This window comes from Bos indicus, chromosome 5 (genome assembly GCF_029378745.1).
Source record: "Bos indicus isolate NIAB-ARS_2022 breed Sahiwal x Tharparkar chromosome 5, NIAB-ARS_B.indTharparkar_mat_pri_1.0, whole genome shotgun sequence".
NCBI classification, from domain to species: domain Eukaryota; kingdom Metazoa; phylum Chordata; class Mammalia; order Artiodactyla; family Bovidae; genus Bos; species Bos indicus.
In genome coordinates, this window is record NC_091764.1 from 107934420 (window position 1) to 107948322 (window position 13903).

The 13903-nt window shown below is 51.7% G+C and overlaps 1 protein-coding gene across 2 annotated transcripts in view; it reads left to right on the plus strand.

Annotated features, from left to right (window-relative positions):
• The window catches only part of B4GALNT3 (beta-1,4-N-acetyl-galactosaminyltransferase 3), a 97764-nt gene that overhangs the window by 64415 nt on the left and 19446 nt on the right, over positions 1–13903 (plus strand). For both annotated transcript variants that reach the window (XM_070790324.1, XM_070790325.1), the window contains exons 2-3: positions 8715–8818; positions 9783–9860. In XM_070790324.1, coding sequence (XP_070646425.1) covers positions 8715–8818; positions 9783–9860 — 182 coding nt within the window. The remainder of the gene's footprint in view (positions 1–8714; positions 8819–9782; positions 9861–13903) is intronic.

Consider the following 13903-nt stretch of genomic DNA (forward strand, 5'->3'; position numbering starts at 1 on the left):
CAGAAACCATCATATTTCATCAAGCGTCTTTGTCAAGACTCCCCCAGACAGAACTGTGTGTGTAGCTGTGACTGTGCTGTATAGACCTGGACGTGTACCCAAGGGCCTGAAGTGTTGTCAGTTCTGTTTTTTCTTTGTCACGGTGATGATGATGATGACAATATCCTGGAAGCGCCCTGGGGCCTGGCCAGACCTTCAGGGAGGTCAGTGTGGGTCAGTCCACGGCTGGAGGGTGGCAGAAAGTTACAGGGCGGGTCCGTGTGCAGGTACATCCTGTGCTCCCCAAGCAGAGCACAGAAGACAAAGGGCATTTGCTCCCTCCCTCTGTCTCCTTGCTTCATCCATCCCCTTAGAGTCTTTCACTCAGATCTGGGAGTCCAGGTGAGCAGGACATGGCAGCAGGGCTAAAGTGCCCAGCACGTCCCTGCACAGCTCCATCGCCCCCTTTGGGTCCCCTCAGGCGGCCCAGGTAGGGCGGTAGGGACAGTCCCTGGTGTCTGGTTGGCAAGCCCCTGCCTACCCTGCTCATCCAGGCCCCGCAGCAGCTCCCGGCTGGTTCGGCTGGTTCGGCAGGGTGCTGGGGGTGGTGAGAAGCTAGCTCGGCAGGGAGGAGCGGGCAGCTGGCTGTTTGACTCTGAGCACAGCATCTGGAGGGGGCGGCAGGTGAGGAGGGGAAGAGGCTCTTTGGGGCCCTTCCTGTATCTCTGCTTATCAAATCGGAGGGTCTGGGGAGACTTTGGGGCCCCACCCATCTCCCATCCCATACCCCCTTCCCACCCATACACCTGAGCTCCGAGAGAGCGTGACCCACGGCTGCTGCGTGGCTCGCCCTTGTGTTGAGAAGCACGAGGCTCAGAGACCAGGGCAAGGGTAGTAGGCCTGTGTGCAGATGCTTTCTGTCCAGTTTTCCAGCTCTTCGGGGGTGTTTGGGTCTTTCTGGGCTTCCCTGGTAGCTCAGATGGTAAAGAATCCGCCTACAATGCAGGAGACCCCAGTTCAGTCCTTGGGCTGGGGAGATCCCCTGGAGAAGGGATAGGCCACCCACTCTATTATTCTTAGGCTTCCCTGGTGGCTCAGTGCCACCAGGTGGCTCTGCCTGCAATGTGGGAGACCTGGGTTTGATCCCTGAGTTGGGATGATCCCCTGGAGAAGGGAATGGCTACCCACTACCATATTCATGCCTGGAGAATCCCCATAGACAGAGGAGCCTGGGGTCGCAAATAATCAGACACGACTGAGCAAGCAGGCATGGCTGTTCCGGGGCTTGTTTGGGGAGGTGTTATTGGCTAAATTGGAGGGGCGGGGAGCTCGTGTGGGAGGTGTGGGGGTGAGTAGGAAGCGACGGTGATGGTGGTGGCAGAATTGGATCAGGTTCTCAAGTGTGTCCCGTAGAGAGCGTGGAATTTAGGATTCAGGGTTCAAACCCTACCTGCTATCCTTGTGACTTCAATGAGGTTTTTATCCTCTAAGCCCTGTTTTCCTCTAGGCTTGTTGTCCTGAATAGAATCATCTATATTTCTTTTACCATAAACATAAGTACGTGTATGACCCGTACATGCTAAGGTTGCAGTAATAATCATTCCTCTTGCATCAGGTCCCTGGGGTGTCACGACTGGAAAGGAAAGGCTGTGTCTTTGCTGTCTGAGACTCTCTCTCAGGTGACAGTGCCTGGCTCCACCCCTAGCTGTCTGTGCCACCTTGGGTTTCTGGTGGCGCCCGGGGCCTGCTGGCGTCCAGCCACAGCAGCTTTGCTCTGCAGGGCCCGTGTGACTGGCCCTCAGGTGCATGCCAAGGTCAGAGTTAGTCTTGCTTTCTGGTCCCGGGAAGCAGTGCTGGTTCCCAGCCTTGGTGGAGCTGTGCCCGGGCGTCACGACCTCCCGTCCCCTGGACAGCCTGCTGTTCTCTGGTGGGACGAGGGCTCTTTCTCCGCTTGGCTCCTCCAGGGTTCATCACCTTGTCTCTGTACAGATGCTGAGCTTCTTAGCAAATCGTCTGCATTCACCTCGGGTCTTTGGGTCCTTTACCCGCCCTGCTGGCTCGTCCTTCAGCCCCGCCTTCCTGCGGCCCTCGAGGGCTCAGGCCTTCCCGTCTTGCAAAGTGTGTCTTAGCTCAGGGCAGACGCCAGCCCTTAACAGTGCAGCCCTGCCCAGGCCGGAGGTGGTGAGGATGCAGTGAAATAATGCACATGAGAGTTTTTTTGGGGGGAAAAAAAAGATAATAAAGGACCATGGGCTGTGAGTATGCCATATTTTCACCTAAGAGCTGAAGAGATGATCTCTAGGCCTTTGAAGAGTCCATGCTATGCAGGGGAGGGGCGTTGGTGGCGTAGGGGCTGATGCTGAACTTGATAGCCCAGCTCTGTGAGGGCAGAATGTGAGGCCCGAATGTGAGGCCCATTGCTGGTGTTTGTCTGTCACCTGAGATCAGGGTGTCTGTCTCCTGGCACAAATGTGACACCTGGTGCAGGAGAGACAGGCCCTGGCAGCTGGCACTCTGGCCGGGAGTTGGAGTTCACTTAGCTGAGGGCAGGTGACAAGTGTCAGTAGTTGAATTGGCACATTCTTTAGCTCCTGGTCCCTGCAGAGAGGCTGATCAGGGCTGAGGTCTCTACTGGCAGAGTGAACACAGGAAAAGCCCCGCACAGTGCCTGATGCCTACTATGGATTCAGTGAATATTAACATGGGTGGAGGGTAGCGGGGAATAGGTGGAGGGGTGCAGGGAGCAGCCGCGCAGCAGAGAGGAGACTGTCTGTACCCTTACCACGGAGTCACTGCTGGCCTGTGGTCTGCCTGCTCTGTACGGAGAGGAGACAGCAGCCACTGGCTGTCTGTAGTTTGCAACATTCTGAAGTGGCTGGAGTTCATGTCTTCAGCAGATGTTGTTGGAGGAAGGAGTGTTAACTCTGTCCGACCGCACACCAGGCCTGACGGACATCACTGGCTCCTCGTGGCATTCCCGTGGGGCAGGTGTCATCACCCCCACCAGCCGGAGGAGGAAACCAGGTCAAAGAGCTTCAACTAGTTGCTCATGCGGTCCGGCCACCGTTTCTCATGGAGGAAAGCCAGAGAGACCTTTCTGACTCCAGAGCCTTCTTGTCTTTTCCATACTGTGACATCTGCAAAGAGCATTTCCTGCTCCTTGAATTGCTAACCTGGGCTGTTGACTGTCTCGCTCCAGGTATTTCAAAGCCATGTACCTAACTGGGCCCTGTGTCTGTGACCCAGGCAGGGCCCAGTTAGGTTTAACCACTGGCCTCCCCTCCCTTCAGTGGATTTGTCCTTGTTCACTGGGAAACCCACCTCTTACCCTCTTTTAAAGAGAAATAAAGGGACTTCCCTGGCAGTCCAATGGTTAAGACTCCACACTTCCACTGCAAAGGATGCAGGTTTGATCCCTGGTCGGGGAACTAAGATCCTGCATGCCATGCAGTGCAGCCAAAGAAAAAAAAAGAAGCAAAGGAGACACCAACATAAAGAACAGACTTTTGGACTCAGTGGGAGGAGAGGGTGGGAGGAGAGAATAGCATTGAGATATACACATTCAGTTCAGTTCAGTCGCTCAGTCATGTCCAACTCTTTGCGACCTCATGAACTGCAGCACACCAGGCCTCCCTGTCCATCACCAACTCCCGGAGCCTACCCAAACTCATGTCCATTGAGTCGGTGATGCCATCCAACTATCTCATCCTCTGTTGTCCTCTTCTCCTCCTGCCCTCAATCTTTCCCAGCATCAGTTCAGTTCAGTCGCTCAGTCGTGCCCGACTCTTTGTGACCCCATGAACCGCAGCATGCCAGGCCTCCCTGTCCATCACCAACTCCCAGAGTCCACCCAAACCCATGTCCATCAAGTTGGTGATGCCATCCAGCCATCTCATCCTCTGTCATCCTTCTCCTCCTGCCCTCAATCTTTCCCAGCATCAGGGTCTTTTCCAATGAGTCAGCTCTTCCCATCAGATGGCCAAAGTATTGGAATTTCAGCTTCAACATCAGTCCTTCCAGTGAATACCCAGGACTGGTCTCCTTTAGGATGGACTGGTTGGATCTCCTTGCAGTCCAAGGGACTCTCAAGAGTCTTCTCCAACACCACAGTTCAAAAGCATCAATTCTTAGGCACTCAGCTTTCTTTATAGTCCAACTCTGACATCCATACATGACCACTGGAAAAACCATAGCCTTGACTAGACGGACCTTTGTTGGCAAAGTAATGTCTCTGCTTTTTAATATGCTGTCTAGGTTGGTTATAACTTTCCTTCCAAGGAGCAAGCTTCTTTTAATTTCATGGCTGCAATCACCATCTGCAGTAATTTTGGAGCCCGAAAAATAAAGTCAGCCACTGTTTCCACTGTTTCCCCATCTATTTGCCATGAAGTGATGGGACCGGATGCCATGATCTTAGTTTCCTGAATGTTGAGCTTTAAGCCAACTTTTTCGGTCTCCTCTTTCACTTTCATCAAAAGGCTCTTTTGTTCTTTGCTTTCTGCCATAAGGGTGGTGTCATCTGCATATCCGAGGTTATTGATATTTCTCCTGGCACATTACCATATGTAAAATAGATGACCCATGCGAGTTTGGTGTATGATGCTGGGCACCCAAAGCTGGTGCTCTGGGACAACCTAGAGGGATAAGGTGGGGGGAGGTGGGAGGGGTGTTCAGGATGGAGGAGACACATGTATGTCTGTTCATACATGATTCATACTGATGTATGGCAAAACCCATCACAATATTGTAAAGTAATTATCCTCCAATTAAAATAAATAAATAATTTTTTTAAAAAGAGAGACATAAGTAGAGCCAGGCACAAGTTAAAGGTGACAGATTGAACTCGAAACTGTCACAGTATGGGAGAAAGACCATGGCATAGAGCTAAGCTCAGTTCCAAAGACAGCAAAGGCAGCTGGGGATTCGCAGTGCGTAGGCAGAGTGAGGGGTCAGCGGATGGGAAGTGACCAGGAGGAGCCATCAGGCTGGGGGACTCCTGCCAGCAAAGCCCAACAGGACCCTGGCTACCTATCAGGTTCAACTATCAAGGATAGGGGGAATTCTGTAAGCAGACTTAACAGGATTCTTCCTAAAACCTGGGCTGGGCAGGCCAAGGACAGGGCTTAAGGACAAGGCCTAGTCAAAAAGAGAGCTCAGAGGAGCCCATCCAGAGTTTGGCCCAGGAGCAGGTGTTCCTTGTCCCTTCCCAGCAAACATAAGGACAAGGCATGGTGAGACCACGGTGAGAGTCCATTGACCATAGGGCAAGTCATCTTGCCTTCTGCGTGACTTCCAGGAGCCAGAGAATTTGGCCGGAAGTGAAGACAAGTCTGTGGGAAAGAATGTGGGTGTGAGACACACAGGAACCCCTGTGTGTGAGAATGTGGTGCATTATGTTTTCAGAGTTGTGTTCTCATGCCTGTGTCTACAAGGAGATGGTCTTCAGTCACCACACAGAGTCAAGGAACAGGTGACCCAATCGTCCCCAGGCAGAGACAAGGCAGTGCCTGTCCACCCTCCCCTCCCACGGTGTGAATCATATGTCCGCCCGCCCCAGCCACTAACCCAGAGCCCCCGGGGCCTAGGCAGAGACGGGGCTCCATCATTAGTGGTGTCTGAGCAGGGTTAGTGGGGGACAAGCATCTCTCCTGTGAGCTCGTGCAGAAAGTCAGGACCAGCTCCGGAACATTCTTCCTCCTTTTGCCCCCCTCCCCTGTCCTCATCTCACATCACCAGCCCCAGAATCCTGCTTCCCTAAAACATCTCTCTGCGTTGAACTAGTATGACCTGTTTCTGCCTGCCAGCTGGCCCGCCATGGAAACAGCAGAGACCTTGATGCAGTGGGATAAACCTGCAAAAGTCTCAATAAACACAACAGCAGCAGACGGCTAATGTCTGCGTAGAAACCCAGGGGCACCAATCTCCAGCTAAGACCTCTGCCTGCCAGATTCCCCACAGTCTTCCCCAGACAGCATCCCCAGGAGAAAATATAGGCTGGACGAGGAAAGACTGGCCGGTGAGATAGACAGGCTGTCTGGGCTGACCCTGGCTTTGCAACAGCAGTGGACTCTGTGACCTTCAGGTCTCGGCGTCTCTTTCCCCATCTGTGCAGGGGGGTAATCAGACCTGGCTCATCTCCCCAGGTTCTGCAAGGCTCAGATGAGATCATGCCTGGGAGGTGCGAAGGAAACCCTGAGGGGCCACCCCCAGAGTGGGAAAGAAAAGCCCCCACTGCACCCCACTGTCCAGCTCCCTCTCCCAGAGTCACTCACACACACACCTGGGCAAAATGCTGGTGTCTACCTGCTGTGGCCTGTGTTTGTGGGCTGTGCTCTTTCCTCTGTGTCTGCTTGGCTGGAGGTGTCTCTACCAGTGCTGGTGTGGAGGTCCTAGGATGCTTCGGCCTCCGGGGAGCTCTTGGCTCCTAGGGGCCAGTGGTGCCAGTCTCACTCTCACGCAGCACCCGCTGTGGTGTCCTGGGGGTTCATTTAAAAACATTTATGTATTTGCTTTTTTGGCTGTGCTAGGTCTTCGTTGTGGTCCACGGGATCTGTAGTTACAGCAGGGAACTCTTAGTTGCTATAGGTGGGATCGAGTTCCCTGACCAGGGATAGAACCCGGGCCCCCTGCATTGGGAGCGTGGAGTCTTAGCCCTGGACCCCCAGGGAAGTCGCTGTCCTAGGGGCATCTTGAGGAAGCTGTTGCAGAGGTTCCTGCACCTTTGCAGCAAAGTGGTTTCCGTCCGAACTATAGTGCTTGCCCCGATCCATGACATGATTTCACTTTTAATGTTCCCGTTACCCAGGGTCAACCACAGTCTGAAAATATTAAATTGAACATTCCAGAAGTGAGCGATTCATAAGCTTTCAGTTGTGTGCTGTTCTGATCAGTGTGATGAAATCTCTCACTGTCCAGTCCTGCCCAGGAGGTGGGCCACCCTCTTTCTCCCCCACATCCCGTCCCGTTGGTCTCCTAGTGGCCATCTCGGCTATCAGACTGTCCTGGCATTGCACTGCTTGTGTTCAGGTGACTCTTATTCAACTTAATACTGTCCCTGAAGTGCAAGAGTAGTAATGCTGGGGATGTGAATTTGCCAAAGCGAAGCCTTAACGCGTTGCCTCCTTTTGACCATGCTATGTGGCCTGTGGGATTTAGTTCCCCAGAGCAGGGATCGAACCTGTGCTCCCAGTAGTGGAAGTGCAAGGTCTTAACCACTGGACCACCAGGGAAGTCCCTTAAAGTGCTTCTTTTAAGTGAAGAGATGAAACCTAATAAAGAAAAAAAAAATCATATACCAAGTTTGCTAAGATCTACAGCAAGAGCAAATCTTCTACTCCTGAAATTGTGAAGAAGGGAAAAGAAATTTGTACTGGTTTTGCTGTCAAACCTGAAACTGCTCAAGTTATAGCTTCAGTGCATGATAAGTGCTCAGTTAAGACGGCAAAGGCATTCACTTGTACAGTAAAATATTTGTACAGAGTGACTCATATAACTTTTATTACGATACACTGTATTATTGTTCTATTTTACTTTTCATATTGTTAATCTCTCACCGTGTCTAATTAAACTTAATCATAGGTGTGTATGAATAAACAGCATATATATGTAGTTTGATACTCTGTGTGGTTTTAGGATATCTGCTGTGGGGGGGTCTTAAACATACCCCTCATGGACAGGGGGTTGACTGTGTTTGCTGCCCAGATAACTGGGGTTCCATTTCCTCACCTGAAATGAGGACTAGGTGGTCTTGTTTTTTTTTCTTGGCTGCGCCGAGTTTTAATTGTGGCATGTGGGATCTAGTTCCCTGACCAGGGATCAAGCCCAGGCCCCCTGCACTGGAAGCCCAGGGTCCCAGCCACTGGACCCCCAGGGAAGTCCCGAGTAGGTGGTCTTGAAAGCCCCTCCCAGCTCCTGGAAGCCTGTGATTCTGGCTCATGTTTCCACATATCAAAGTCTCCATCCTGCTCACCTGGGAGCGGCCCCAGCCCCCCGTGGACATCAGTGCTGACGGCTGAATTCTGACTCTCCCACCCCACCCTTGGCAGCCCCTCTGCGTGATGGTGAATGCGCGCGTGTCCCCTCGCTCTCACTGTGGTGTGGCTGGGACCTTCTCGGGTTGTGTGTGAGGGCACAGGCGTCAGCCGGCTCACAGCCTCCAGGTCAGTCCAGGAGGAGCCGGTCCTCGAATCTCACGACTCCGGCTGTTGCTAGATCCGATTGGTGGGCGCCAGGTCCTGGCTCACCCTTTCCTGCCCCCACCCCTAGCTCTGGCCCATCCAGCTGCCCAGCAACTAGCGGTGGGCAGGGGGAGGGCCTCCCAGTCAGACAACCCCGCTGGCTCCCTGGCTTGGAGGAGGGAAAGTTGCGGAGGGAAAAAGCTTAGCTCCACCATCCTGTGAGACTCTTCCTTGGTTTTTGGGCAAATTAGGCCTGGAGAGGCAGCCTGTGGTGGTCACCGCGGCAGGACAAAGCTCCGCTTTCACCCGGCCTGGCTCCCTCTCTGACTTAGGAAAGACAGCAAATCCCAACAGGAGATGAGCTCATGTCCTCGCTTTCTGCCATGTTGACCTTGGCCAAGGTGTAACTGTCTCCCAACACCCCCACCCCCACAGCCAGCCGTGAGGAGCAGCAGAAGGAATACCATTCCCTCAGTTTTCCTGCCCTGAGTCTCACGGATATATGCGGTCTTCGGGTCATACTGACCTTGTTCCTCTCTTCCTCTTTCCCCTCCTCAGGGTACAGCAGCTGGAGGGAGCTGGCCAAGGCTCTGGCCAGCAGAAACATTCCGGCTGTGGACCCGAATCTGCAGTTCTACCGTCCCCAGAGGCTGGGCCCCAAGGTACGTGGCAGGGTCAGCTGTCCCCTTGCTGCTGCCTTAACTCGGGTCCCCCACCCGCCCACCCACATAGCCCTGAGGGCATCCTCCACTTTCCCGTGTTAGGAGAAGCAGAGCAGAGGGACGCCCTGGATGGCAGACTGGCGTCCTGGGCTCTCCTACCTTGTGGGTAGAGATATCCATCCTGCCCTCCCTCCTCAAAGCCTTTATTATGTCTTCAAGATGCCCAAGTCTGAGCTGTCCAGGGATGTGGCCTCCATCTCTGCAAGAACAGGGGCTGGAGGAAGGACCAGCACGTCTCGCCTCCTGCTAGGATGACTGGGCTGGTCCTCCAGTCACAATCCCGGATGCTGGCAGCCAAGAGTCACAGATGATGTGGTAGACAGACACCCCTCCCTGAAAATAGCTGCAAATAATGGAGCATTTTCCTGATAGTGTTTCTTGGGCTGCTGGTCCCCAGAAGCAGCTCTGGGTGGGGGTTTGGGAACTCAAGGTCAGTTCAGCTTGGAGCCGTAAGGTTGAGCTTCTGAGCCTAGAACAGATACTGCCCCCAAGGCTGGACCAGAGCCTAACTGACCCCATGGACCTACAGGGTAGGGAAGAGTTGGGGTGTCCCCAGGGGGACAAATGTTAGGATAAATGAGTTGCACCCTAAGGGGGTGTAGAGGAAGAGGGAGGCAGGGTCCCTGTCCTCAGGAGAGCCTGGTCTAATTAGAAAAGAATGCTTTTGGTATGGGAAGACTGAGAAAAGTCAGGAAAGCGGAAACATCCCAGAAGTCTATGTTGGAGGTGTGTTGGTGAGGGACAGTGTGTGGGCCAGAAACAGGAATGTCCTTAAGTTGACAAGCTTCCGACAGCAGGACTATGTCTCTTGACCCTCTGCATCCCCCTCAGGCACATTCAAGGGGCCCCGGTCCTATCGCCCCCTTCATATTCCCACCAAGTTCATTCTTCTCTGTTCTGCCAGGACCCAGGCTCAGCACGTGGTGGGAGTGGAAACAGCAGCTACCTGAAGTGGAATAAGCCGGTGCCCTGGCTCTCAGAGGTGAGGCTGCTCCTTGAAAGGCAGGGTTAAAAAAACAGTGTTGATATTAGTAGGTCACTCCAGAGGCCACAGAGCATTTTATTCTAGTGGTTATTATTAAAGTTTTTCATCTAGGGGCTTCCCTGGCGGTCCAGTGGTTAAGACTCTGCACTTCCACTGTAGGGGGTTTGGGATTGATCCCTGGTTGGGGAACTAAGATCCCACATGCAGCTCAGTGAGCCAAAAAAAAAGTTTTTTGTCGTCTAATTTGAAGAAAAAAGTTAGAGTCCAGGCTCACTGAATTTTCTTCCTTAACTAACAGAGAGAAGTGGTTTTTATTAAAGTTTTCCACCTAGGGGCTTCCCAGGTGGCTCGGTGGTAAAGAATCCACCTGCCAATGCAGGAGGTTCAATCCTGGGCTGGGAAGATTCCCCTGGAATCCACTCCAGTATGCTTGCTGGAAAATCCTGTGGACAGAGGAACCTGGCAGGCTACAGTCCATGGGGTCACACAGAGTGAGACACGAGTGAGCAGCTAAGCACAAAAGTACTACCGTGTGCCGGGCTTTGTGTGTAACCTGTCAGCTTTATGATCCAGTGGGACAGTGTAGTGTCCTCATTTTATGGGTGAGAAAAGTAAAGCTCAAGAAAGCTATGGGACTTTCATGTCTATGCCAGTCCCCAGTCGTAAAATTCGGCTTCCCAAACTGTCTTTCTTGGACCATTAAGTCCCATAAGATACTCCAGTCAGAAAGGAATCCACTGTGAAATATGATTTAAAATCTATAGACATCCACTTCCTGAAAATACATGTTAGTACATGAAAGATGCTGAGTTCTGTCATCCTCTATTTGACTTCATTTCTCCCAGCACGCACCAAACTTAGTCACCTCCCAAACTGCCTTTTTCCATTCAACTTTGGTGCTCTATGAAACCAGTGCACTGAGGGACTATATGCTAGGAAACTCTTGCTTTAGAAAATTTTTATAGGAAGCGGTCAAACGTGTGAATAAAAATTGTCATAACCATCATCACACCTCTTGTTTATGTTGGACTGGACAGATTCTTTTTCTCTTGGTATAGAAACGGAGGCTTGCAGGTTTATTACAGACACAAGATTACCTGGAGTAAACGCTTGTGCAGACATTCCAGAGCAGCATAGTGATTTGGGGGTGAACATTTTAAATTTGGGCGTCGGACCATGCAACTTGTCCAGGCCTCTCTTGGCCGGGTGGTGGCGGCCAGCCAGTTGTCTTCATCCACACCTATCACAGGTTGGTCTCTACCGCCTGGGTGATTTCCTTTCCAGTCCACCCATTTGCTGCGGGGCGAGAGTGAAGGCGGTGGTGTTATGCGAAATATGATGGTAGGTTATCTACCGTGAAATTGCCTCTGGTTAAATCCTGAGAGAGTGGATTACATCACTGGCACACCTGTACCAGGTGACATCATCGGGTAATTAGGCCCCACCCCACCTGGAGATAGTACTGTGAAAACCACTGGTCCAGCGATTCAGCCTTCTCTCCTTTGAGGCCAGTTTGGATCATTTTTCTGAATGAACCAATTATTTTGAAAGATTGTAACTACATCATAGTCTGCATTTATTAATCATTAATTTTCCCGCTTTTCTTGGCCAGTCAAAGATGGAGATGTATATGATCTGCTTGCATGCTCTGTTGTGTCCAACTCTTTGTGACCCCATGGTCTATAGCCTGCCAGGCTCATCTGTCCATGGGATTTTCTAGGCAAGAATACTGAAGTGGGTTGCCATTTCCTCCTCCGGGGGATCTTCCCAATCTAGTGATCGAATCCCTGTCTCTCGCATTGTGGGCAGATTCTTTACCACTGAGCCGTCAGGGAAGCTCTGGAGATATATCTATATATATCTCGATGAAAACAGTAACAAGTAGTAAATAGTGATTAAAATGTGGTTAACTTTTAAAAGGAATAGTTGATCTTTTAGTAGGTGTGTTTAGCCTTTTGGTGGTAAATGCCTGATTTCCACTGACTTTGGTATTTTATTATTAAAAGTGGCTTCTTACAGCGAATTCCCTGGCAGTCCAGTGGTTAGGACTCCATGCTCTCACTGCCGAGGACCGGGATTCAGTCCCTGGCTGGGGGAACTAAGATCCTACAAGCCACGCAAAACAGCCAAAAAAAAAAAGGAAGAAGAAAAGAAAGTGGCTTATAAAATCCTCCTCACATCTCTCGTGAATCTTCAGGGAATCACCAATCCAGTCTTTTCATTTCACCAGTGAGGGCACGTAGGTCCTCACACATGCAGCCGTCCAGCTGCAGTGGGGCCCTCCCCTCCAGCCCTCCGTGGGGACCTCTATTCCCTCTCCTTGCCTATCTCCTGCCTTTGGACGTACAGTTTTAGCAGGAAGGGCTTTACTGCACATCTGCTGGCTGTCCGGGGCTGTCAGGCTGCACTATTATCTCCCCTTTCTGGGCAATGGCTTCCAAAGGGGTTGACCAGTCACTCCGCAAGGTGGCATAGCTCCTGCACCCTCCCCTGTGGGTGAGCATGGACAGAACACGGGAAGGCTGCCTGTGGTCTCTTCTTTGCCCAGCTCCCCTCCCCAGCCTTCAGCTGGCAGCTCAGAGTCTCAGAGGCCAGAAGTGGCTCTCCAGCGCAGCAGGCTTAGTCATCGCTCTGCTGTTCAGATAGGGAGTGGACAGCTGGCGGGCTGGGCTTCATGACATAACTGCCCTCAGAAACTGTCCTGTCAGCTAAAATCATGAGACTCTGACTAGCAAACCCCACTAATTAACAAACCTCAATGGCAGTGCATTCACTTACCGTCGGTATTCGGTCTACTGACCGAACACTGTCTGCTACTCTGCTCCCCCTACAAAGCCAACATCGTTACAGGAAAGAAATGTGGTGGATATAGAGTCAGATCAAAGCAAGTTGGAGTCCACGGGTCATGTCGCGTGGGCTCTGTGACTTGGTATCTCTCTCCCAAGGGCTGGGATTCTGACTTCCCTTCTCAGGCTCTACCCCACCCCTTTTTTTCCTCTAACAGTTTTATTGAGATATAGTTCATATACCATGTAATTCATAATTTTAAAAATATGAATTTGTTGTCAGTGATGGGTCTTAGTTGCAGCACTCCAGCTTAGTTGCTCCAGTTGCATGTGGGATGTTGGTTTTCTGACCAGCGATTGAACCTGGGTCCCCTGCATTGGAAGGTGGATTCTTACCCTCTGGACCACCAGGGAAGTCCCTATAATTCACCCAATTAATGTGTACAAGTCAATAGCGCTTAGTATATTCATAGAGTTGTCATCCATAACTATCAATTTAATATTAATAGGTTTTCGTCACCACTAAGGGAAGCCCCTCACCTAATAGCCTCACTACCCCCAGTCCCCAGACCCCAGGAAATGCTAGTCTAATCTGTCTCTCTGGATCTTCCCATTCAGATAGACTCTATATGAGGACTCTCTTCCTATAGAGAGACTTGTACTGTACGTGGCCGTCTTGTCTGGCTTGTGTTACTTAGCATTATGTTTTCAAGGCCCATCCGTGTGGCAGCGTTTGTATCAGAACTTCATTCCTTTTTCTGGCTGAGTAATCTTCCCCTGTGTGGACGGACCTCGCTATCTCATCCTCGGAAATGGGTGTTTAGGCTGTTTCTGCTTTCAGCTCCTGGGAATAACGCTGCTGTGGACATTTGTGTGCAGATTAGACCTGCCTTTTGTCAGGGCCCTGAACCCCCACCGTCACACATGTGGAAGTACGAGCCACCTGTGCCAGGGTTACTGCAGAGGCTGAGATGCAGAGGGTTAGGGTTAGGGTTACCCCCCTCAAATGGGGGTAATGTCCCCCACTAGGATTTCACTAGATGGGGCTCTGGTCGCTTCCTCCGTCCAGAGAAATCTCTTATCCAGAGTTGGGAGCCCCTTGATTCCCAAGGGGAGCTCACTTGAGGGGCAGGTGTGAGTAAGAATCAAGAGGCAGTAGAGACTCTAAACAGGAGTTCGGAGTACAGGCCTCAATTGTCCTGCTGGGTGGAGGTCACATGGTCCTGTCAGGTGTGCTGGTCTTGAAAGTGTGAA